The 24,523-nt window shown below is 44.1% G+C and overlaps 1 protein-coding gene across 2 annotated transcripts in view; it reads right to left on the bottom strand.

The window, feature by feature from the left end:
• COG2 (component of oligomeric golgi complex 2) overlaps nucleotides 1-21,310 on the bottom strand; it is a 41,474-nt gene extending 20,164 nt beyond the window's left edge. For both annotated transcript variants that reach the window (XM_082673682.1, XM_082673683.1), the window contains exons 1-8: nucleotides 21,166-21,310; nucleotides 12,635-12,796; nucleotides 11,444-11,509; nucleotides 9,171-9,251; nucleotides 7,213-7,316; nucleotides 4,238-4,346; nucleotides 3,028-3,207; nucleotides 1,245-1,369 (exon numbers count right to left, since the gene is read on the bottom strand). In XM_082673682.1, coding sequence (XP_082529808.1) covers nucleotides 1,245-1,369; nucleotides 3,028-3,207; nucleotides 4,238-4,346; nucleotides 7,213-7,316; nucleotides 9,171-9,251; nucleotides 11,444-11,509; nucleotides 12,635-12,796; nucleotides 21,166-21,237 — 899 coding nt within the window. In that variant the 5' untranslated portion in view covers nucleotides 21,238-21,310. The remainder of the gene's footprint in view (nucleotides 1-1,244; nucleotides 1,370-3,027; nucleotides 3,208-4,237; nucleotides 4,347-7,212; nucleotides 7,317-9,170; nucleotides 9,252-11,443; nucleotides 11,510-12,634; nucleotides 12,797-21,165) is intronic.
• Between the last annotated feature and the right edge of the window lie 3,213 nt (nucleotides 21,311-24,523).

The following is a 24,523-nucleotide window of genomic DNA, read 5'->3' as shown; positions in this document are numbered from 1 at the left end:
AGCAAAAGTGGCAAAACAAGGCTTCATCTGAAATCGTGTACTGGAAATAGGGTACTTCACAAGTCAAGCAGCGTATTTGTTCCCCAGATTTTTTTTTCTTTTCAAAGAACAAAAATTCAAGACCAAATATAATGTTCACTCCATGAAGACAGGGACCTCATTTGCCTTTCTAATGCTGTAAATAGGTTAAGTCTTTCATCCTGCAAACACTGGGTAGTTACTGCCTTCAAGACACTGTGCCAGGAGGGAGGTGTGGGCCGTGCGGGAGGGGAGCACACTGTTGAGATGGAAAAAGTGAGAGTGACGTGCAATGGCCTGCAGAGAACAGGATTAAAGGTAGACATCAGGGTAAAAGATGGTCTCTTGAAGGAAGTGGCATCTGAGCTGGGGCTTCACGTGGAGTGACAGGTCAACAAAAAGAGGGATCAGGAAAGGCGGAGGGGACTCCGAGGAAAAACACAGACCCGCCCAGCGTGTGCTGGGGCGGGCAAGTGCAGCTGTGTGCTGGAAAACTGCAGGGCGAGGGTACCACAGAGCAGAGTGCCCCACCCAAGGACCACCGGGGCCAGAGCACAAGGGGCCTTGTGTGCTGATCAAGAAGCCTGCATTTTCCACAATGAGCAATAGGAAGCCACTAAAGACTTAGGAAGACAGGGCATGAATCTCAGCACTGCGGGTAAATGTGCCAGCAGAGGGGCAGACTGAGACGCGCGAGCAGGTGGGGAAAACCTGTTACTGTGGACAGAGAAATGACAAAGGCCTGGACCAGGACAGTGGCAGTGGTGGAAGGCAGTGGGGTATTTACAAAACAGAACTGAAAACCATGGAAATCAGACAAAAGGAGGGAAAACTGAAGATGACTTTAACCACAATTAACATCTTATAAAACTTGTTGAATTAAACTGAATTGATATTTATTAACAGATTATGACATTAGGATAATGGAAAGAAACCAACTTTTATTTCAAACCTAGTTTAGGGAACTGACAGTGTAGGAAAGGGCAAAGCATGGGCTGTGGATTCAAGAGAGACACACCATTCTCCTCCGTTCCACCCACTACAGTTTCCTTCTCTGTAAGACGAGGCTAATGGCCCCTGCCCAGCTCAGAGCACTGTGCTCACACACAGACAGGAAAGGGCATCTGAACCCGGTCCACACGAGACAGCAAGAACCAGCAGGGCACGAGCGGCTCCCAGGAGCAGCCCCGGGCCGCGGGAGCTCTGAGAACAGCTGCTCAGACTACCTTGAGGTGGCTCCTCCCGTGACCTCTCGAAGGAGGCGGCAGTGGTGGGGAACGAACTCCAGGAGCTTCCTGTACATGAGCTGAAGATCACTCGGATGAGCATCAGCAATCTGCTCTACAATCACCTAGTAAAAGGAGCATCATTTTTAAAAAAGACAAGTATGAGTTACATACCACAGGGAAAAGAACAAAGAAAACCTGAAAAGTGTGTTTCCTCTCGCCCCCCTCCTCCCCAGCTGACGTGTTTCCTAACAGCAACAGCCTCACTCAGAGCTAGTTCCAGGATTCGGGTGCATAGCTCTGACCTGGGGGAGACACAGGCTGGGTGCCAGAGACTGGCCTGAAGCTGAAAAGCCAGACACATTCGCCTGTTTCCCTCCTGAGCTTGAAAACGAAATAAAACAATGATTTCCCATGACAACAGCTCCTTGCTGTCTTGACCGTGGCCTTTTCTTCTAAATACCATTATTCAGATTAGGGGAAGGTTTGAGACGGAGAAAGATGGAAGGGAGTATATTTTATTTTACTTTATTATTATTTTATCTTTTGTGTTAAGGTTGAGAATCAAGAGGCGAATGACAAACATACGAATTTAAATAAAATTAAAATGTGGCCACAGTTTATTTAATATGCCACTGAAACATCAAACGTTTCTTTAATTTAGCACATTAGGTTCAGTTCAATGAAAAACAAAGGCATAAATTAGTAACATTTTCACTTAGTGATAAAGAAATAGTGTAGGTAATTTGTCTTTTTCACTCCTATAGAGAGACAGCTATGAAATACAACAGGATACAAACAGAGGAAGATGACAGATCATTTATTTTTAGTAATCCTAATGAAAGCTGACTGGACTATTGAAATTAATCCTTAAGTTTCATTTTTATCAATGACATTCAATTTTCCCCATTTATAAATGGGAGACTTTCACCCCAAAGTCATGGTGAGTAGGGCTTTGTACTAACTGGACAGAAAGAGCGTCCACACTGATGTGGCACTGAAGAAAGTCTGCAAACACTGAGGACGGGCCTGTGACTTCCACCAGTTTGAACCAGACAAAGCTGCCATTTTTGCGCGTCGGAAAATGCTGAGTATTGGCAACTTCACATGGTACAATCTGTAATATATTCTGGCTGCTCAAAGGCAGAACGTGCTTACTTCCCAAATTTTAACTGTGTCCTCGTAGGTGAAGGACACTGGATAGCCAAGTTCTGGATTTAAGGTATTACGCTGCTAATTTGCCTATGAAAGCCCTTCATCTGTGAACATTCCCTCCCTCCCACCTTCCTGGCCCACACACTCCTCAGCAGTCTGTGAAGACAGCCCTCCACGCAGACCTTCCACACTCAGGGCTCTTGGCCCGCTGTCCCACCACGAGGCACTTGAGCTGCGGTGCTGGCATCTGCTTTACTTGTTCCATTCTACCCACCAGACCAGTAGTTAAAAGATTCGTTTTAAAAACTTTATTGGCAAATAATCTACATAGCATAAAACTGACCTAAAAATGTTGATACACACCTTCTCCCTAGGGAAGACCTGTCCCCTACTAAATTAAGATAATCCCTGGGCTACAGCATCACTAGAAAATACGAGAGAGGGTGCCTGACTCCTGCACGCTGGTTGTAACCACCAGGGACCAACCTTTTCTTACAGCTGATGCTGCAGTAACTATGAGACTCTTTACAGAAGGACCTCTGATCCACCCTCACGCCCAGTGAAGCATCCAGGACACAGCAGACGCTCTCTGAACGCCTGCCGAATGGAGGCCTGGGGGTGCACAAACCTCATCCACGTATGGTTTCACCAGGACTTGACCAACTAACGCCTCCGCGTCCCGTGCCTTGTCAATCGTGGCGTAAGTCCGTAAGCAGTGCCGGATCACATCGACACTGGAAGTCCGCAGGCCTTCCAAAAGGAGGCCTTCCAGTGACTGCTGTAACATGGCTGTAATGCCAGCTATACGCTGCAAGAAAAACAGGTAAGAAAGCAGCTGGAACAATTTCTAAAGACTCAAATATATACATAACAAATCTCTGGCGGCACCAGAAGAGAATATGTGTAAAATTAAAATATTAACATTTTCTGGAGCGTAACAATGAATCTTTCCTCCACCCCACATCTCTTTATAAGTAAATCTTTGCTATATCAAAGGAGGACTTAGACAGAATTGCAGAATGAGAAAAAAAGTTATTTTCCTCTTAAGCTACAGAGTCAATCTGACAAACATCATGAATCTAAAGCCCAGTCGACAGTTGCGGATAAACTAACTCTGACTACATCATACGGTGTGTCAAGTTACATGAAGTTTAGAATTAATTTTACCCTTATAATTCGGAGAATATGCCTGTGTCTTCACACAAAATCTACAATGTGTGACACTTAGGGGGCAGGGGTCCAAAAAACAAAAACTGAAGGAAAAAATTCAAAGCTAGTTTCAGAATCCTGCAGATCAACAGTTATCACAGGCATGACAGGCATGCCTTGGAGATGCTGCGAGTGTGGCTCCAGGCCACAGTAAATCGAGCAGGACCACAGTAAAGCGGGGCACTGGGATCTCTTGGTCTCTCAGTGCACGTAAGAGAAATGTTTACACCGTACTGCAGTACGTTAAGTCTGCAATAGCATTATGTCTAAAAAAACAATTAAAAAATACTTTATTGCTAAAAGATGTTAATCATAATCTGAGCCTTCAGTGAGCTGTAATCATTTTGCTGGTGGAGGGTTTGAAATACTGTGAAAATTGCCAGAATGTGATACAAAGACATGAAGTGAGCAAATGCTGCTGGAATGGCACTGGTAGGCTGACAGACTTGCTTGATGCAGAGCTGCCATAAACCTTCAATTTGTTAAAAAAACAAAACAAAACAAAAACATATCTGTGAAGTGCAATAAAGTGAAGGGCAATAAAATGAGGTATGCCTGTATCAGGTAAAACCAAAATTATTTAGCAAATTCCTAAATACCAAAGTGTGGAAATCTAAAACAACACTTACTGGTCTTATTTTGTCCAAAAGAGGCATGCCTTTGCTTTGAACAGCATGAAACTGTAACTGGTTAAATTCTGTGGCAATTCTCTCCAAAATCTGTCCAGTCAGAAGTGGGCTAGTAGAGACAATTAGAGAAATTTAACTCCTAAAGGTTTTAAGTTTCCGAGAGAACACATCACATGATCAGCAATGCTGATGCTTTAGCACCCACTGTGTTTTTCCACAGCCCCCTGTTACAAGGTAGAAGCTAAAGCATCCTTCGTGCCATCAGCTTTCACAAGTCACATGCACAGCATGTTCTAGGACAGTGGGCAACTACTTCAGTATAAGCCACTGACGCTGCCTGGCCTCAGCCACAGGGTCCAAGCAAGAAGCAGGAGCTGGACCAGGCCACTGTGGGTGTGACGGGTGTTTCCACCTCCTCCCCCAGGCTCTCCTGTCCATGGCCTTCTTCATCTTTAACCTCCCTTCCCTCTCTTGCCCTATCCTATTATTTACACCTGAATCCCCTTCTACTGCTCTGTCTCATTCTCTCTTCCTCTAAAATACCTCCACTACTTCTAAAATACCAAACACTGCTGTCTCCTTGATAAAATAAAAGCGGCCCTCTAGCGGCAATACATCAAGTAAGTCAGAAGAGCTCTACATTTTCATGTACCAAAGAGCTGAAAGAGCAGTCGACCTGTATTCTCTGGGTCCTAGTGGAAGGACATTCATTGTGTATCTGCCACAAGTGTAATAAATGCACTTCTTTCCTCTAAAATACACTGCAACAATACCACTCAAAGGGAAGCTAAACAGCAAAAGAAGAAAAATGTAAAGGCACTGAGGCATCTGCTGGGCTTCTCTTGAGGCATCCTGTATCTAATGGTGACCTATCAGTGAGTGAGGGGAAAAAGTTCACATCACAAGGAAATGAAATGCTATCCATTTCAGGTCTATCCAGTCCTGGATCTGTAGCATTCAAACTAGTTTAGGGCTTCCCTGGTGGCGCAGTGGTTGAGAGTCCACCTGCCGATGCAGGGGACACGGGTTCGTGGCCCAGTCCGGGAAGATCTCACATGCCGCGGAGCGGCTGGGCCCGTGAGGCATGGCCGCTGAGCCTGCGCGTCCGGAGCCTGTGCTCCGCAACGGGAGAGGCCACAACAGTGAGAGGCCTGCGTACCGCAAAAAAAAAAAAAAAAAAAAAAACACACAAAAAACTAGTTTAGAGGGAGAGCAATTCCCCTGCAAGACCAACCCAAAAGGTTAATCCCTCTTTCCTGAGTAACCTAGTGTGGATCTATTAATTATAAATTATCTAAACGTTTCTTGTACTAAGAAGCATGCTGTAGTTACCATTCACTTACATTGCCCTGGTTTTCCTCTCTCTACAGCTCAAAGTTGCTGATCTGAATTTTAAAAAGTACTCAAAGGTGACTCTGAGCAAGAAACAGCATAATATCTATTACATTGAAGATGGAACATTGAGGGACTTCCCTGGCGGTCCAGCAGTTAAGACTCTGCGCTTCCACTGCAGGGGGCCACAGTTCGATCCCTGGTTGGGGAACTGAGATACCACATGCCATGCGGTGCGGCCAAAAAGGAGAAAAAAAAAAAAAAAGATGGAACATCGCAAAGGAATAGTATCATAGAAAAAGACATCAGTGAGGAAGGGAGTAGGAACGGACCCAAGTGGAAAGAAAACAGGGAGGCAGGTATGGCGGATGTCGAGTGCAGACAAGTTGGCAGGAGCTGCCAATGCTGCTGAGGGTGAGAGAGACGCGGAGCAGCTCAAGACAAACGGCTCCACCGGACGGGTCAGAAGGGACGGGTCAGAAAGGACGGCAGCGGAGACCCTGGCCAGCGGAGGTAAGGGCAGGAGCGCGAGGATGGGGGGGCTGAAGGGACAGAGACAGCAAGTGCTGACCACTTGTTTGTACATCTTGATTATGAAAGGAAGTAGAGACCCAGGACAGGAGAATCACTTCCTTCTTGGATGCCACATTCCTCAGTCTATACACTGAGAGATATGGAGCGTACTGCCTTTAAGGTGCTCCCAAATCTAACATTTTGATCCCTAAAATTAAGAAATCCAACATGCCTTTATCGTGTGGTAAGACTTTGGTATAGGTATATTCAATTTGGCTTTGGTTGGCTTTGCAGCAGATTATCCAATATTACTCAGGGAAGAATGTTACGGCTGTCCACGCGACTTTAGGAGAAGCTCTTGTCAGACCCAAATTAGATGTGTGAAGGCCTACGACATGCCGGGTGCGGGCTGCCGAGCTGTCAGACAGCCCTGCCAGCGGAGTTCCTATTAGCCTTACGCTGCCCATGACACAGGGAGCTGAGGTGCCATGACTCAGGCTGCCCAATGGTAGACGCAGCACAAACTTGTGCTCCTCCCAAGGCACCACGGTGCTGGTGTGACCTACTCATTTTCTGAGCCACTCATCTACCTGGCTGATTTAGAATTCACACTAGGAAGGTAATAAGACGGTCACAGTGTAACAAAGGAAATGGTCATTTTTTTCTAATTTCACAAGGTTTCTTTCCCCGTTTATAAATTTTAACTAAATGTGTCCTGTACTGTTTCTTAACGCTACAATGCTAGTGCAAGATACATGAATGGTGATACTCTGGGCATGTCTACATAAATTTATGAAAGATAAAAGCCATTCCATACCTGGAAGATCAAAGGATTTTGCCAGTGCTTACATAAGGCGATTCCAAAGATAAAAATCTTCCACTGAAAGCACACTCCTCTGACTCCCTGTAAGGTGATGTGTTGGAACAGTGGTCCATCACCACAAAGGTTTTAGAAGGATGTATTATAAACTTGACCATCTCATGCCCTCCACTTTTCATAAGCTACGTTCAAAAACACTGAGCCATAGACTTGGCTTTTCTTCTTTATCAGAAATGCGTTTTAACTAAAAAAAAAAAGTAGCCTGGGTGTGAAGTACTAATTTATGTGATATTTAGTAAAAAATACTTACCTGCTTGCTTCTAGTGCAGATGTTTCTTTAGAATGTTGAGAATTTAAGATTTTTTCAATTTTCTCAACTGATCGAATAACCTGTATAAGCCTCAACACACATATCTATAAAAAAAAAATGAAGCCAAAAAGAAGTTATTGTGATGTTTAATCTTAATTATCTTATTTCCCCTTTCTAAATGCAGGGAAATACAAAGCCAAAAGTCACCTTAAAGTGTGTGGAGCACTCTACAGTTTGAATACTTCTACATAACACTGAATTCCCAAGAACGTAAAACTTAATGTTAGCTGCCCAGAAGAAGCGTATTTCAATATTCTATTACGAGTTAATAGTTAAAAAAAGAAAAAAACTAGACTTTTTTTGTTATCTCATTTCCTGCATTTTTATTTCTTCTTTCTTTTCCCCATCTTAAATGAACCCCTGTATAGGCACTACATTTATTTTCTTATGACCCTTTTCTCATGTTTTAATTTTAGTTTCCGATCATCTTTATCCTATTTACATGTATACGACACAATTATATGCCTAAGCGTCAATTCATTAAAGACATTATTACACAATAAACATTATCAAAGAGGTTGAGGAATATTATAAAAACTCTCATCCTTAAAAGAACAAAAAGGAAGTCATTCGTTAAACAAACAGTTACTAGAACCTACTGTACAGCACAGGGAACTCTACTCAATGCTCTGTGGTGACCTAAATGGGAAGGAAATCGAAAGAAGAGTGGATGTATGTATAACTAATTCACTCTGCTGCACAGCAGAAACTAACACTACACTGTAAAGCAACTATACTCCAATAAAAATTAATTTTAAAAAAAGACAAAAAAAATTAAACAAATAGTTCCTGAGCACCTATTGTGCACCAGACATTCTTCCAGACAGTGAGGACACGGGTGAATAAAACAGGCAAAAATTCCCTGCTCTCACAAAGCTTACAATCTTTTCTAGAAAGGCACTGCATTCTTGAAATCTTTGGACGAAAGCTGATATTTAAAGGAGAATTAAACAGAAGGTTTCAAAATAGGCTTCTTTCCCTTGAGATTTTGAAAATATGCTAATAAATTTAGAAAACACTGACCGAGCACCAGGCTAGAATCAGAAGTCTCAAATTCTAATCCTAACTCTGCCATTACATCCTTAAAGTCAGATAATAAAATTAAAACACAGGACCAGTAAAATGTAAAAGCAGTGCATGCAGAGGTACAGTTAACAAGTGGAAACAAAAGAAGAAATAAACGCGGCAGAATGGGAGCAACACACTAGTTTTTCAACCTGCAGTAGAACACTGGAAGAGTTGGTCTTAGAAAGCCCACTTACTCCCTAATGTCTAAAATTTTAATATTTTCTTTATAGGGGTGCTGAGAAATTAGTTATATGCCTGTTAAACTGTAAAGTGTTTCACGGATACCAGTTATTACTGTTTCTTCTTTTGGAAAAATTGAGGAATGTTAATTTTGTGACCACTTGGGTACATCTAAAATTCTGTCTTACTATTTCAAACAGTTGACGTGACATTATAAGTGTAAGTATATATAGATACATAGAAAAAGGCTTTGAGAAAAACCACTTTCATGGTACTGAGAAGTGTGAGAAGACATGAGGGCAGGGCTTTAGCTGGCATGCAGCGCAAGAAATCTACAGTTCTCTTTCAAAGTTTTAATGCCGCCACGGATAATTAACGCACGAGAAGAACACGCGATTTTCTCGTTTTCTCCTATTAGTTACTTTAGCACACCTCTCTTATTAACAGGACCTTAATCAGCCCAGGAGTGAGAAGACCTGGGCTCCAGCTCTGGCTCGACCCCTCGCGAACTTTGCTGAACACTGATGCCTAAAAATAAGGAGAGACCCCACACTTCCTCTCTGCCAAGGTACCAAGAGAAATAAATCAGACCACATGCGCGGAAGTGCCGTTAACTCCAAGGTGCTACCATGAAGCCACGTGCAACCTACCTTTTTTCTCCTAATGTCCTCTTGCTTAGACATTCGTTCATCTACTGCCCGAATTCCTTCACTGACAGATGATCTAAGACTCTTTAAAAGAATAAAGAAAACATACAGCAGAAACTGTTTTGTGACATTACAAAACTTACACATTTAATTAAATTCCACAGAACTTAATTTTATGTTCGGGCCAGTATTATGCAGATAGTGACAAAAATACATAATATCAGATACAACTGCTGTCGAGGGCACTCATGGTTTGGGGGCAAAATGACATATAAAGCCAAGGTTATGGAGGATTAACGGCCGAAGGAATAATAATACATGTACCGTCAATGTCGTTCAAGAAATCATCTGAATCAAAGGATAGGAGAGTCTGGCACAGGGGATGGGACTTGAGTCTGACCCTGAGAACCTGTGGAAGCTGACGATGGTGGAGAGGAGGTTATCAGAAGCCAAAGGTGGGAAGACACGACTGACGGCGCTCACTCAGGGTGGGTGAGGCGTGCACCCGGTGCACTGCAGGCTTCATTTTGCAGAGGAAACAAACAGGGAGGGGCTGATTTGGGAGGACGTTAGATTCTACACATCTTAGGGAACTAGAGAATCCCGAAGCACTGATATTTCCCGATGAACTGCTGTTTGGGGGATGGCAGGAATCAAGAAGTAAGGAACAGAATGGCCAGGAAAAGCCAGAGGTCATAGGTGGAGAAACATGTCCAGAAGCTAATAAATTAAGCCAAGTATGAAGAATTGAGGCCAAAATGAAGGTAATGGAAACGATCAGAATAAACTAGATAAATCACAAAAGCTTTATAGAGAGGTGAATTCATTCATTCAATAAACATTATGAAATGTCTATTAAATGTCAGCTACCGTGGTAGCCAGTGAGGCTACAATGATGAATTAGACAGAAACAGTCTTATCCCTCAATGATCGTAGAATCTCAGAGCAGCGTCGTGAGTTGAGGTCAAAAAGGCAGGTGAGGTCTGTGGCTGGTGAGGAGAAACGTGGCTATAAAGACAGCTGCAGAATAAGGGAGGTGACGTGGTACTGGCAGGTGGCAGGGCAGGACTAGAGCCCGGAGGTGCGAGAGCAGCCCAGGAAGTTCAAAGCACAGGTCAGCAGAGCGGAGAGAGCGCACAGAGAAGAGTGGGAGGTTACCACAGGCTGAGGCCCAGGAGACGCCAGCCACGAGGCTGGGAGGTGAGGGAGCACCGAGGAGGAGGCAGGAGAGCCACGCAGAAGCTGCCGCACAGCCCAGCAGCAGGCCACAAACCCCTTTCCTTCCACTCCAAGGAAAAGCACTGTAATGAGCTTTTGTAAAATTCAAAAACATACACTTTCAAACACATCTGCTAGTTCAAGGCACAGCTCAACACTTATCTCTCTCATGAAGTCTTTCCCGCCTACCCCTCCCCTCCTCGGGACTTCTCAGCTCTGACACTCCCATTACCCTGCATTTCCTTCAGTTCTCTGCAGGCAAGGCCTCTTTACCTACGTTACCTACTGAGAGCCTCGCACGTGCCAGGCGCGGTCTCGGGGGCAAGGTGCATGAGGCCACTTGGTCTGGCGTGGTCCAGTGGTGACACACACAGGAAGCGATGGTGCAGTGCATCACAACTAAGGGACAATGGAGGCCGGGGTGCCTAGCACAGACGAGTGGGTGAGGGGAGGGCAGGCCACACGGTCTCCTGTCAGAGGTGATGCCGAAACTCCCGCTCCACTGTTCATCCAGATGGGGTCCCTGTCCTCAAGGCTTACAGGCAGACACTCCCATTCCCACGGGAGAGAGTTTCTCCCAGAAACTAGGCGTTACATGATATTTATATTATCCTTCAGTTACATACAGGGGTTGAACAGCTTTTGTAGACTGGTCCAGGAACCTAACCACATGTAAAACACTGTCTGGGAAAACACTTGTAAAATTACAAATTTTAAACTATACGTCAGCCAGTTCTAAGTTGGAGACCACTTACAGATGGGGGAGGTGGTATTAACAAGTTAAATTTTGAAATACCCTTCTTTTCCGCCCTGACATTTAAAAGTGTCTACTCTTTGACGATCTGTCGTCTTCAAACCAAACACGTTTTTAGTCTGTAATATCACATGCAAAAAGTAGAGAATCATTTTCACCAGTTTTGAAGGTGAGTACTATAATCATGGACCATTAAACCACCACCACAACAACCTAACACATTAAAGGAGTTCTTCTTGGAGAAGGCAAACGAGCGTAACGTGCTTTATACATATAGACTGTTTACTGGCACCTGGGGACTTACCAGAACCTCTTCTCGTAACTGTCCCAAAGGCACAGAAAGCTGGCTGAGGGCTCTGTCCATGCCAACCTAAAGGCAAAATCATGTTGGCACAAGCATGTCAGTCAGGAGTGACACTGAAGCTTCTGTTTAACGAGCAAAGCAGTACTAGACTTAGGTTATTCTTTCCGTACAATCACATATTGCTAATAACTAGATAAATAACAGAAATGCTATCTTACCACAAATATTGCTCACAGAAAGTGAAAAAATCTGTTGATATACATGAAACTATGCAAATAGGGAAAGTCGTAATAAACCAAAGATTCCTCGTGTACAGTTTGCCTCTGGATGAAATTTTAAATGAACTAAAAAAACTTTAACAGGAAAAATAGCTATCTCTGTACTTATGATGTTCAGCCAGCTGATGTGAAAGTCTGATGAGCTATATCTCTCCTAAGTATTATTAGAGCCTTTGAGAAAAATACAAATTAAATAGAATGGAAATAAAATTTTCAGGGTTTCTAATCCTACTGGAACATTTATCTTACTGGTGTACTTCCCAAAAGCAAACACAGCTCGTTATTCTTAGTGCTTCCTGAAATTCCCATGGAGATGGCGACTTTCTATACTTCTTTGGATAAACAGATTTAACAAAAAATAAAGTATGAACAAGAAGACTTTTCCAAGTATTAAAACTCAAGCATTTCTAAACAACTTTTCCAAGTAACTGATGCGCTTCTCACAAACCATTCCTATGTTTTTATAAAACCAGGCCACCCAAAGGTCAATATTGGCCAACGTTTCCTCAACCTATGTCTGGCTAGCACAGTACCTGAAAGTAAATTAAGCACTTCCTTAAGAATCGTTGGTATCTGCTCTAGCAAATTAGTCTAAACCAGTGAGATTTCACGGTAATCACTTAGCAACTAACAAAAACAACCACTCTTGAGATGGTTATCCTTTACTTTTCACTACTTCTTAATAAGTCATTCAAAATATAATCAAACTAAACTCAAAACAAAAAATGTGTATCAAGAAAGTTTAGTTCTTTTATTAGTAAGATTAGTAATCTCTCCAAGTTTCTGGGGGAAAAATCAACTAAAAGGTTTCTAAAAACACTCAGCACTTTTAAGAATAAACATGAGTGAGAAAGAGAGTGTGTAGTACGTATGTAAACACACTGACTGGTAGGAACTCTGGATTAAAGTTTACCAGGTTCGTTGACAGGTTGACGAAGTCTGCGTAGTCCTTGTTGATGAGCTCGACCATGGCCGTTTTAAGCAGCTTGTAGTAGAGCTCCAGGTCATCTCTCAGTGCTTCCAGCTGGACCCGCTTCCGACAGTCGGACACAAAGTGATCGACATCGAAGTCTTCCTGAAAATAAAACCAGAAAAAAGAATTACTGCAACGATATCACATTTTACACACAGAAATAGAAGGAGAGAAAGAATAAGAGATAAACGCCATTCTACTCATTTGAAAGGCTACTGCCGTTGGGAGAAAGTCCTTTTCAGTACACGTGACATAAAGGTGCTTGTGCACTATCAAGGCGCCAAGAGGGTGGCCCCTGACCAAGAGCATTCTCTCCTGTCGCCTACATTCTACAAGGGATTTAATTTTTTTTAACTACACACGTTAAATAGGCTCCTCACAAAACAGAAATTGCTCCTTTTCCCTTAGTTTTAAAAGTAACAAATGTTCACTGTGAAACTTTCAACCAACAAAGAAATACAGCCATCCCGCAGCATCCACGGGGGCCTGGTTCCAGGACCCCCTAGGACACCAAAATCCGGGGATGCCCAAGTCCCTAACATAAAATGGCGCAGTATTTGCGTATACTTTAAATCATCTCTAGATTACATAATACCTAATAAGATGTAAATGTTATGCAGATAATTGTAAATACAATGTTAATACTATGTAAATAGTTGCTAATTCAGCAAATTCAAGTTTTGCATTTTGAAACTTTCTGGAATTTTTTTTTCCCAAATATTTCTGATGCATGGTTGGTCGAATCCACAGATGTGGAACCCGAGGAGAAGGAGGGTGGGCTATAATGACACAAAAGACAGACAGTAAAAAAAAAAAAAAAATCACTCAGTCCTGATGCTCTACAGATAGGCACTATTAATGTTTTTCTCACTATTTAACATCATGATTCACATCCTTCCAGAATTTTTTTGACTTTCTCTTTAAAATATAAATTATATTTTAAATTGAGATACAGTTGACATATAACATTATATGGCTTTTAGGTGCACAACATAATGATTCCACATTTGTATCTATTATAAAATGATCACCACAGTACGTCTAGTTAAAATCCATCACACACCATTACACATTTCCTTTTCTCGCTATGAGAACTTTTAAGATTACAAAGTGAAAAAAGCTAATCTGGAAAGGGTATATCCTATAGGATTCCAACTATATGGCATTCTGGAAAAGGCAAGACTATGGACGCAGTAAAAAGATGAGCGGCTGCCTGGGGTCGGAGGGAGAAAAGGATGGACAGGCAGAGCACAGAGGGGCTTTAGGGCTATTACACACAACACTGTGACTGTACATACAGGTCACTATCCATTGTCAAAACTCATAGAATGTACAACACCAGGAATGAATCTTAATGTAAATTATGCACTTTGGGTGATAATAATTGTACCAACTCTCCACTGCCTAGGATTTGTTGCTGTTGCTGCTTATCGTAGTTGTTATTGTTTAATGGCTTTTCTAAACAGACTGAAAAAAAAAAAGGTTCACTCCCTTCAACTTTCAAATACACAACACGGTATTAACTACAGTCACCATACTGTACACCACCTGCCCAGGCTTACTTACCTAATTAACTGCAAGTCTGTACCATCTGCCCCCCTTCGCCCATTTTGCCCACTCCCCACCGGCTGCCTCTGGTAACCACCCATGTGAACAGTACCTGTGGGTCCATTTTTTCTTGCTTTGCTTTTTAGATCCCACACGCAAGTGAGACCATGATCATCTTTTCTCTAACTTATGTCACTGAGCACTAATGCCCTCAAGGTCCATCCACGTTGCCACCACAGAGGGCAAGAGTTCTTTCTTTTTCGTGGCTGAATAACATCCCAGTGTGTGTATCAGTTTCTTTATCCATTCATCCATCCATGGACACTTAGGCTGCTTCCACGTCTTGACTATTGCAGATAATACTGCAATGAACACTGGGGACCTACAAGCGTAAACCTCACTGGCCACCAGAGCCAGGTGACCTAAGAGGTGTCCCCAGGCAGCAGCTGCAAAAATCAGGGCGCCAGACCAAGTACACACGTTCCTTTCCAGGAGATACTGTTGAGCGGAGCAAGGAGAGAGAGAGCACAGATGGCCCCGCCGGCCTCCAAGCCCCCAGACGTGGGCGAAGTTAGAAGCCTGCCCCTCAGGCCGATGCTTTAAGATAAACAAGCCTCTTTCACAGCAAGTCTGGGCCCTTTTCAGTTGCTGTGTCTGTGTCAGGCCCTGGGGAGGGTAAGTTCATGCTGCCCCTTCAAGAACTGTTTCTCAGGTCACTGTAGCCTCATGGGTCTTCCAGATGCCAGCTCCATCGACTTTCAAAGCTAGATGTTTTGGGGGCTCATCTCCCAGGTGCAAGTCTTGAAAGTAGGGGTGCCAGGGGTGGGGTTCACACCCTTCGCTCCTCGGGGAGCAGCCTGGGATGGGAGTTCCCCGATTGTGGGTCACCACACTGGCGGAGGGGTGTATGGTGAGACTGTGTCTCAGCCTCTCCTACCCACTCTGATGTGGGTTTTTTCTTGTTTGCCAGATGTGCAGGAGTTGCTCAGCTAGTTTTGGGGGGTTTTCTCAGAGGAGGTTGTTCCATTAAGTAGCTGTCGATTTCGTGTGTCCATGCGAGGAGGTGAGTTCAGGATCCTCCTTCGTCACCATTTTCAGCGAAACCCCAGACCTCTTCCTGTGTTCACACACACACACACACACACACACACACACACAATCTTAATAAGCCTTTTCTAAGCTACTTTTCCCCATATAGAAATATAACTTCAATGTCTTTTCATAATACATATAAATTTGTACTGACATTTTATATGGATGTGAGTATTCCACTGAATAGATGTTCAGAATCTTTCAAAACCAACTTCCAAGTACTGGTCTCACAGGTTCGCTATGCCATCTCCCTTTATAACATTCTGATGCCCCTGGTAGGCAGACATGCATACAGCCAGCAGGTTACTGTCTATTGCACCTATGACTCTGCTACTAGCTGAGCTGTTTAGTCATCAAGAATCAGATGTGATGATTCCCGAACTTGTTAAGGTCACTTGTACTTATCATCAAAATTACAGAATTTTATTAAACATTATATAAACCAACAAAATATAAGTGCAAGAAGATAACTGTTCTCATGAAAACTATGATGCTCTGTGAAGACCCGATGCTGAGAAATTGATAAGACAATTTTTCCTCAATTATGTATCACATGACCATGAACCAGGTAGGGCAGCTGGAAGGAGGGTCATACAAATCCTGAAGGATTCTATACCAGATTCTTTGCAGATGCCTTAGGGTTCTCACCGACTTAAAGGACAATCTAGAAATCGAATCAGCAGACGAATTTTCAGAGAGAAGAGCTTGGCGCCACATCAGTGGAGAATAAATGTACACATGTATGAGTGAAAATAGAACGTTAAGGACTCGAGCACCATCCCTCGAGTACTTGTAAAAACTGACTTTCTTAATTAATCACCCAGACACCTGCTCTGATAGTGTCAGATAAGAGGATTTCTTACCAAACTGTAATGTCACAGCCACTGAGTGAAAACCATCTGCTTCTTTACCTAGAGCCAGAATTAGCCCAGACATCTTGCTGCTTGAGAGGACCCCAGGTAACACCTTATATTCATAGTTACACAGCAATCGCAGCAAGAACGTGTGGGCAGGCCTCAGCCTGACATCCTGGCCTTGCTATTAACCAGCTGTATGACTGTGCAGAGCACTCTGCTTGCCTCAGGTACATAATCTTTGAAGGTATGAAATTCAGATGGATGAAGTTCAGGTATGAACTTCATGGTGACATTCTAAATCATATAACTCAACTCTCACAAACAAATGCTATTAGGTAACATTAGCGCTCAACTTGCCATTTATATATTTGTTCTTAAACAAGCGTTGCATTGCACAAGACTAAATTACTTAGAACATCTGTGAATACTGGATTAGGAAGCTTTTGCTATGACAGCAAACAACCCCAAACTCAGTGGTATGTAACAACTGCCACATTTCATTTCTCAGAAATAGTTTTACTTTACACTGTAGATTTCCTAAACATTTAAAAAGAAAGAACTTAAAACCCATACATTTATAGTCAACTGATTTCTTACAAGGGCGCCAAGACCATTCAATGGGGAAAGAAGAGTCTCTTCAACAACTGACGTTAAGACAAGAGAATATCTACACGGAAGAGAATGAATTTGGACACCAACCTCACACCATAAACGAAAATTTAAGTCAAGATAGATCAAAAGACTTCAACAGAAGAGCTAAAACTATAAAACTCTTAGAAAAAAACAGGTGAAAGTCCGTGTGACCTTGAATTAGACAGTCATTTCTTAGATATGACACAAAAAGCATCAAGATAATAGAAAAATTGAACGCGATCAAAATAAGAACTTTTATGTGTCAAAAGACACTATTAAAAAAGTGAAAAGACAACCCACTGAATTGGAGAATATATCTGCAAGTCATATATGTGATGAGGATCTAATATCCAGAATATACAAAAACTCTTACAACTCAACAATAAAAAGACAAACAACCCAATTAAAAAATGAGCGAAGGATCTGAACAGACACTTCTCCAAAGAAGACACACAAATGGCCAAAAAGCGCAGAAGGAAGTAACAACAACTGGACCATTTGGCTGTAATGTGGAAGAGTGTGACAGGACAGACTAGAGGCAGCAGGGTCAAGGGGAAGAGACCAAAGCGTGTTTGAAAGCCAGTGGGGAGAGTGCAGGAGGGCCTGGGCTCCAAGCACGGGCGGAAGGAAGGAAGGAAGGAAAACCCCTCTACGTAACAGGCGAGGAGGAGAAAGAGAACGGGCACAAATACAAGAATGAGCCGTCATCGTCAGCAAGATGAAGGAGTTCCCATTCGATGGCACTATTTTTGCTGTAAAACAGGAAGCGAAGTCGTACGCTGGGCTAGAAGGGGAAAGCTACGATTCCAATAGCACTCCTAGGTAAAGGGATCTAATTTATCTCTGTTAGCAGGCCGCTTTCTCTCCCTGATACCAAGATCTTAGGTCCTATTTCATCTGATAGCTGGCTATCAACGCACGCTAAAGATTTCTGCAAGGTGACGAAGCTAACGGTATGATGTCACCACCACCTCTGCCCCAAGTGATTCTTCCATCTGCCACTCCTGTCTTTTGATCACCTCCATCTTCCACAAATCTGTCCCCTCCTCTTTCTCATTAGATCTCACAAGGACCACTGAAATAACTTTTTAGTAGTCTCTTTTTTTTCTGTGTTCAGAAAGGTAGTTTGCTATTTATTAAGAATTTATTAAATACTTTCCTAAAGGTCTGAGGTACCACTAAGACACTGAGTTAGGACTGAAACACATGTGCAAGAACGGTCCATATCAAAATATTAGCTCATCAGTTCAAATCCAACACAATTTTCCCTTGAGCTGGAACCCGATATCAACCTGAAGGAACCAGTGGCACAGCGCCCTCTAACGCTGCTCCAATGCAACAGACATGCCCATGTCATCTGCTTTAACCGTGAAGGCAGCTCATCGAGCACAAGGCCCTCGGTGTAGCACACAGGGCCCCGTCCAACTTGCAACCCTCCCAGCTGCCCTCCTACCTTTGCGGTCTCACTCCTGGCCAGCCTTCCAGCCTCTTTGGACTAGGTCCAGTTTCTCAGCACACACGGTGGTCTTCCTGTGACCATACTCAACAGCCCAAACCATATCTTATGTACCCTTGTACTATCCCGTCTAGATTGCTGGTTGACACAAAGCAGGTGATCAATGAATGACTGTTTATTAAGTGAGCAACTGCTACCACTGTCCTAACAGGCCCTCGTCATGTCTGGCAGACTAATGACACAGTTTCCAACCCAACGACTGGATTTCAAGGAATCTCAACTCTCCTAATGCAAATAGGACATTCCCTAACTTTCCCACAGGAACAAATTACAAAATGTGCTGAATGAGACACAGAGGTAGAAATATAACCCCGACAGCAAGCTCTCCACCCACCATTTCTGCCATGGAACTAAAACTTATAAAATGTCTCTTTGAAGGAAACACAAATTGCAAATAACCTTTACCTCCAGGTCTCACCTAGAAAATCAACGTTTAACACAGGATAGCTGTCCTAGGTATCTTTCTTCTACGTGTGAAGTGGTCACATTTATTAGCACTACAAACTGTAGGGCACGTTCAGAGGCTTAGGAGCCGTGACAGAAGAGGGCCATTCCAGCCACCTTCTCAGTTTGCCCTCTCCTTACTGCAGGCTCTACTTTAGAACTTGCATTCTGAGGTTTCTGCTTTCTGCAGCTGCTCTTGCCAAAGGCATTCTGCCATCTCAGAGCAAGAAACATGGTGGGGCTAGCAAGTCCGAAAGAATGCTGGTACTGAGCCTGAAGGAAGCCTTGAAGAAGGCAAAAGTTGGACAAGTTAAGTTTTCTGTATTGAGACTCCTGAAATCAGAAGTCAGAACAAAGCCCCTGATCTCTGCTTGTGCCTTTTCTTCTTCCAGTGCGCCTCTTCTCATCATGGTCTTTCTTTCTACCCTCGCTCCAGGGCAGCTCTCAGCCAGGGGGTGGAACAAAGCGTTCCTGGATCAGCAAGTTCACTCCGCGGTCCCTTTCACACATCCCTGACAAGTTATGCTCTTCCTTGCCGTGGTTTAGCAGAAACACCACTGTACGAGAACAAGAGTAAGTTATTCCTGGGTCTAGACAGCCCCGCATACTAAAAATGATATGGCCACACTGGAGAGAATCCAGATGGAAATACTGTTTTTTACCACATTAAAAAAAATTTTTTATTGGAGTATAGTTGACTTACAATGTTGTGTTAGTTTCAGGTGTACAGCAAAGTGAATCAGTTATACTTATATCCACTCTTTTGGATTCTTTTCCCATATAGGCCATTACAGAATATTGAGTAGAGTTCCCTGTGCTATACAGTAGGTCCTTATTAGTTACCTATTTTATACACAGTAGTAAGTATATGTCAATCCCAATCTCCCATCTTATCACTTCCCCGGCACGTTTCCCCTTTGGTAACCATAAGTATGCTTTTAAGATCTGTGAGTGTGTTTCTGTTTTGTAAATAAGTTCATTTGTATCATTTTTTAAAATTAGATTCCACATATAAGTGATATCATATGATATTTGTGTTTCTCTGTCTGACTTACTTCACTTAGCATGATAATCTCTAGGTCCATCCATGTTGCTACAAATGGCATTATTTCGTTCTTTTTTAGGAACAGTATAGAGGCGCCTTAAAAAGCTGAATATAGAACTACTATATGATCCAGCAATCCCACTCCTGGGCATGTATCTGAAGAAAACCATAATTTGAAAAGTTATGTGCACCCCAATGTTCACTGCAGCACTATTTACAATAGCCAGGACATGGAAGCAACCTAAATGTCCATCAACACAGGACTGGATAAAGAAGGTGTGGTACATATATACAATGGAATATTATTCAGCCATAAAGAAATGAGATATAAATACTTTTAAAAACCAGAGATGTGATCTGAATGCAAATAACAAAAAGAGAGAGAGACTGATGAACCTAAAATAAGAAAAAGCATAGTATGACTTAAAGTCATCAAAAAAGAACAGTAAGGGACTTACACTCACTTCCTTAAAAGTTTAGCGTCTACTGAGCCAAAACGTTTACCTTTTTAACACTGAAAACAGCCACTTAGTGGTATCAAACCCCCCAATCCTTAGATATAAAACATAAATATGTTTCTTGGTAGTTTAAGTACAGACCGAGAGGGTTACACCAAATAGGTATGCAAAGTTCCTCCTAGCTCTGATTCAAATCTTGGATATTTTCAAGGCTGTGCCTGATGAACCTTTATTATCCATAAAATGTTTTCGGTTTATATTGCTATTCTGCTTATGTAAGTTTATGTCCTACAATGACCTGCAGACCAACTTCGAGGTCACCTTATAAAGAGCAGTAGAGCAACTTTAGAAAAGGAGAATAGCTTGCTTTGTTGTATCGCCAACAAAATGAGAAGATTCTCATCTTTTAAATATCTCATTCAGAAGCTTTAGATGAACGTTAAGGAAAAACTTTCGATTTAGTGCCTTTTCCCCCCACCTGATCCCTCGGTATGGGCGTGGGTTCAGAGATCTGGTCAATGCATTAGTACTGAGCTTTTAGGTGCAAGGCGCTGGTCAACAAGCTTCTGTCTGGCCAGGGGACTGGCAATCCTACTGCACTGCATGCTAACGGGGTCGGGTAATAATAGGGGCTTTTTATACTTAGCTCAAAACCACTTGCACACAACTTCAAGGCCTTTTCGCTCACTACGCACGATTTCACAGTGGTGCTTTCTCCAGGCTGCCCCGGCCACACCTGAGGCCAAGAGACCCACTGCGAGGAACAGCGAGGTCCCGCCGGGGGCCGGCCCGGAGCGGGCGCGGCCCGAGGAGGCCCCGGAGCGAAAGGAGGGCAGACCCCCCGCCGCCGGCTCGGGAAGCGGAGCCCCAGCGCGCACCTTCATGAACTCGTCCTTGTCGAAGCAGAGCGTGTCCGGCCCCTTAGGTAGGTTCATCCTACTTTTCTCCATCCCGCCGGCCGCCGCCGCCTCTCAGCGCCGAGACCCGGACGAGGCGAGGAAGCAGGACGCCGCGCGCACGGACTCGGCGGCCGCAGCCAAGGTACAGAAGGCGCCGCTTCCGCCAACATGGCAGCGTCCGCGCCGCGGCCAATCAGCGAGCGCGCCGCGGGCCGGCCTCCGCCCGCCGCCGCCAAGAGGGGCGCCGGGACGGCCGCCGCCGCCGCCGCCGCGCTGCAGGTGCTGTTGCCCCCGTGCGGCGGAGGGCGGCCCTGCAGCTCGGGCCGGCTCCGACCGGGCGGTCCAGGCGGGGGCTGAGCGCTAAGAGCACGGGCTGGAGGACTCCGGGGCTCCCTCTCGACCCGCTGGCAAAAATCGACCTGCAAGCTCTTCCAGGGCGGAGGGAACAGCCACGGCCGCAGTCGGCCATTCGGTTCTCAGGTCCAGGGTTGGGCTCAGATCCAGGTGGGCGGTCTGAGTGCAACTTTGGGTCTTCAAGGTTCTTAAAGGAGCGCCTCATCACCTGCCTAGTCGGGACACAGCCGACAAATACATGTGCATACATATTCATTTTTAATGTAAACCAGGAATGGGCAAATTTTTGTGTTTGTGGCCAGTATCGGTGCGATTACATCCCCCTCCCCCATTTCTCAGACTTTCTCCCTCCTCCTGCACATCCCACTTTTATTTTGACGGTTTCTTTGTGTTTCTCTTTTTCCCATTGTCCCTCCCTCTGGCTGTGAATACCATGATCAAATGATGATGATTCATTTCTCTTTTTTTCTCCTTAAGACCCTGATAACCCTAACCACGAACCTCAGTAAACACTCTTCACCCTGCCACGTCTTTCCTTCCTGCAGTCCGTTGCCTTTATACACCAGGGTGTAGGCTGTTCCTCCCAAGGCTATTTTCTCCTCGGAGATAATGCTAACCCCTAAGAGTCCTTAAAAAGGAGATCAGCTCAGTGCTTCGTGACCACCTAGAGGGATGGGATAGGGAGGGTGGGAGGGAGGCTCCAGAGGGAGGGGATATGGGGATGTGTGTATACATATAGCTGATTCGCTTCGTTATACAGCAGAAACTAACACAACATTGTAAAGCAATTATACTCCAATAAAGGTGTATGAAAATGAAAAAAAAAAAGAAATGGCAAGCCTACCGGGAAAAAAAAAAAAAAAAAAAAAAGGAGTGGGACAGAGGAAAGCAACACCTTAAGATAAGACACTTGCATTCAAGTTACTCCAAATAGGAAACTGGTGACATTTTTAAAATGTAGGTATAGAATCCAAAACAATATACTCCCTACCACTGGGACTGGCAAGTCTTGTCAAAGGGAATGTTCCCTGCTAATGTCTAGAGAAGCTGATGGATAGGATGAGAGGTGGGATCTATCTGGAAAATCAAAATAAATTACAATCATGAAAAGTACATCCTGCTATTCTTTTTAAAATGTGGAGCCAGAAAGGCTCATTATTTGTTTTGGTTTGTTTACTCTTATTATGAAAATTTTCAAGCGCACACAAAAGTCTGGAGAGCACAGGATACCTCACCCCCTTCCACGTATTCATCACCTTGCTTCAACAATCATCTGTCTTCTCCTACCACGGCACTACCACTCCCGTTTTTTCATCTGGAATGTATTTTGAGACAAATTGCAAACACCACATCATTTCCTGCTCCCCAAATACCTCTGTTTACACATCAAAGAAAAAGAAGAAAAAAGATACTTCCTTACAAGCCCCCAATGCCATCATCACACCTAATAAAAATCACCAGTTCTAATACTGGCTCTGAGAGGTGTGACTTTTAGCCCAATGCCACGAGGTTACTGAGTGACAGTTGCAAACCCAGAAAGCACAGACTGCAAAGCCCACCCTTAACCAAGGCGCCAAGATGGGGGGTTGTGGGGAAGGTGCTGGGTAGACCAAGTAAAAATGTCTGAGAAACCCTGCCTTTTCTAGAAGTCTAAATGAACTAGAACTTGAACTCTTTCCTTCCTTCATTATAATTGCCTTCTGCAATTGTTCCCAGGCCTTTAGTAAAGAAATGTACCTAAATTTATACAGGCTGGCATGCTAATCATGGAGATGCTGAAGGGATTAGGGGGTAAAGGAGAACAAGGGTCCCTGCTGCTGCCCGCCGTGATTCTGGACGCATGCAGCAGTGAGCGAGCAGCGGCTTGAAGCGAGACCTTAGTTCCCTGACCAGGGGATTGAACCCTGGTCGCCTGGGTGGAAACCAGGAATCCTAAGCGCTAGACCACAGGGGCCAGCGGCTAGAATTTAAACCCCCAGTCCTTGTCTACCTTGAAAGGAAGAATCTGACAAGGAGACGGAAGGTATAGAGGAAAGTAAAGCGTTTATTAGAAAAGCAGAGTACATGCGGAAAGACGCACGGGCGAACTCAGCGAGAGAGTCAGGAGAGTCATGCCTTTGGGAAGTTTAAATCCTTTCTAAGGGGTCAGTCTTCTGGGTCTTTGCCTTCTTGGCTAATCATCTTGCTTTGACCCCATGGCTACTTTGTCCTGGGACCCTCCCCTAGGTGAGCATGCACCCCTCAGTCAAGAGGATTTCCTCGCACAGGCGTCTGGCATGGGCAAAGGCAACACTTATTATGGGCTGGCACCCCTGCCTTTTTGACCCCATGAGGCCGTTAGGGCATGAGTAGTGTCTCCCTTGCCTCAAGGACGGGAAATGTGTGATCTCTTGATCTCTTAACAGGCTTTAGCCCCTCTCTCCTCCTGCCATAAAAGTGTCCAATGTCCAGTTACCTACCCTATTCCTGTTGTTGTTTCTTATATCAACGTGCAGATCTTTAAATGCAGACAGGAGCCTGGTCATAAATACGTAGCCAGGAGCCCATTTGTCTCTTGTCTCAGGAAATGTAACTAAGAGGCTGGTAGTGAACAGTAGGCCTGCGGCCCATCTTCTTCTCACCCCAGGAGGTGTGACCTGGAGGCCGGTTGTAAATGACTAGTCTGGAGCCCATCTTTCTCCGGCCTCTGCAGGAGCAGCAGGGAAGACCCCTGATGCTAGTGGAGCATCATGGAAAGGACAAAGTGAAGACGGAGATTAAGCCTGAACCTGCCCAGAGGACAGGTGTCACTCAGAGCTGATGTTCAGTCGGTACACATCATTTCACTCACGCAAATGTGGGTGTGTGGCCTCTGTCTAGAGCCTGCTTCCTGTCCCCTTGCTGCCTTGAGCCCTTCCCAAGATCCCTACTGTGGCCTGGGGAGTCGATTGATGAAGGGTTAAGGTCTAGCTCAGCAGGGGTCCTCTGGCCAGCTTCTGATTGG

Source organism: Grampus griseus (assembly GCF_964374135.1).
Source record: "Grampus griseus genome assembly, chromosome: 16".
Lineage (NCBI taxonomy): Eukaryota > Metazoa > Chordata > Mammalia > Artiodactyla > Delphinidae > Grampus > Grampus griseus.
Note: the sequence above shows the minus strand (reverse complement) of the source record. Positions and strands in the feature narration are given on the sequence as shown.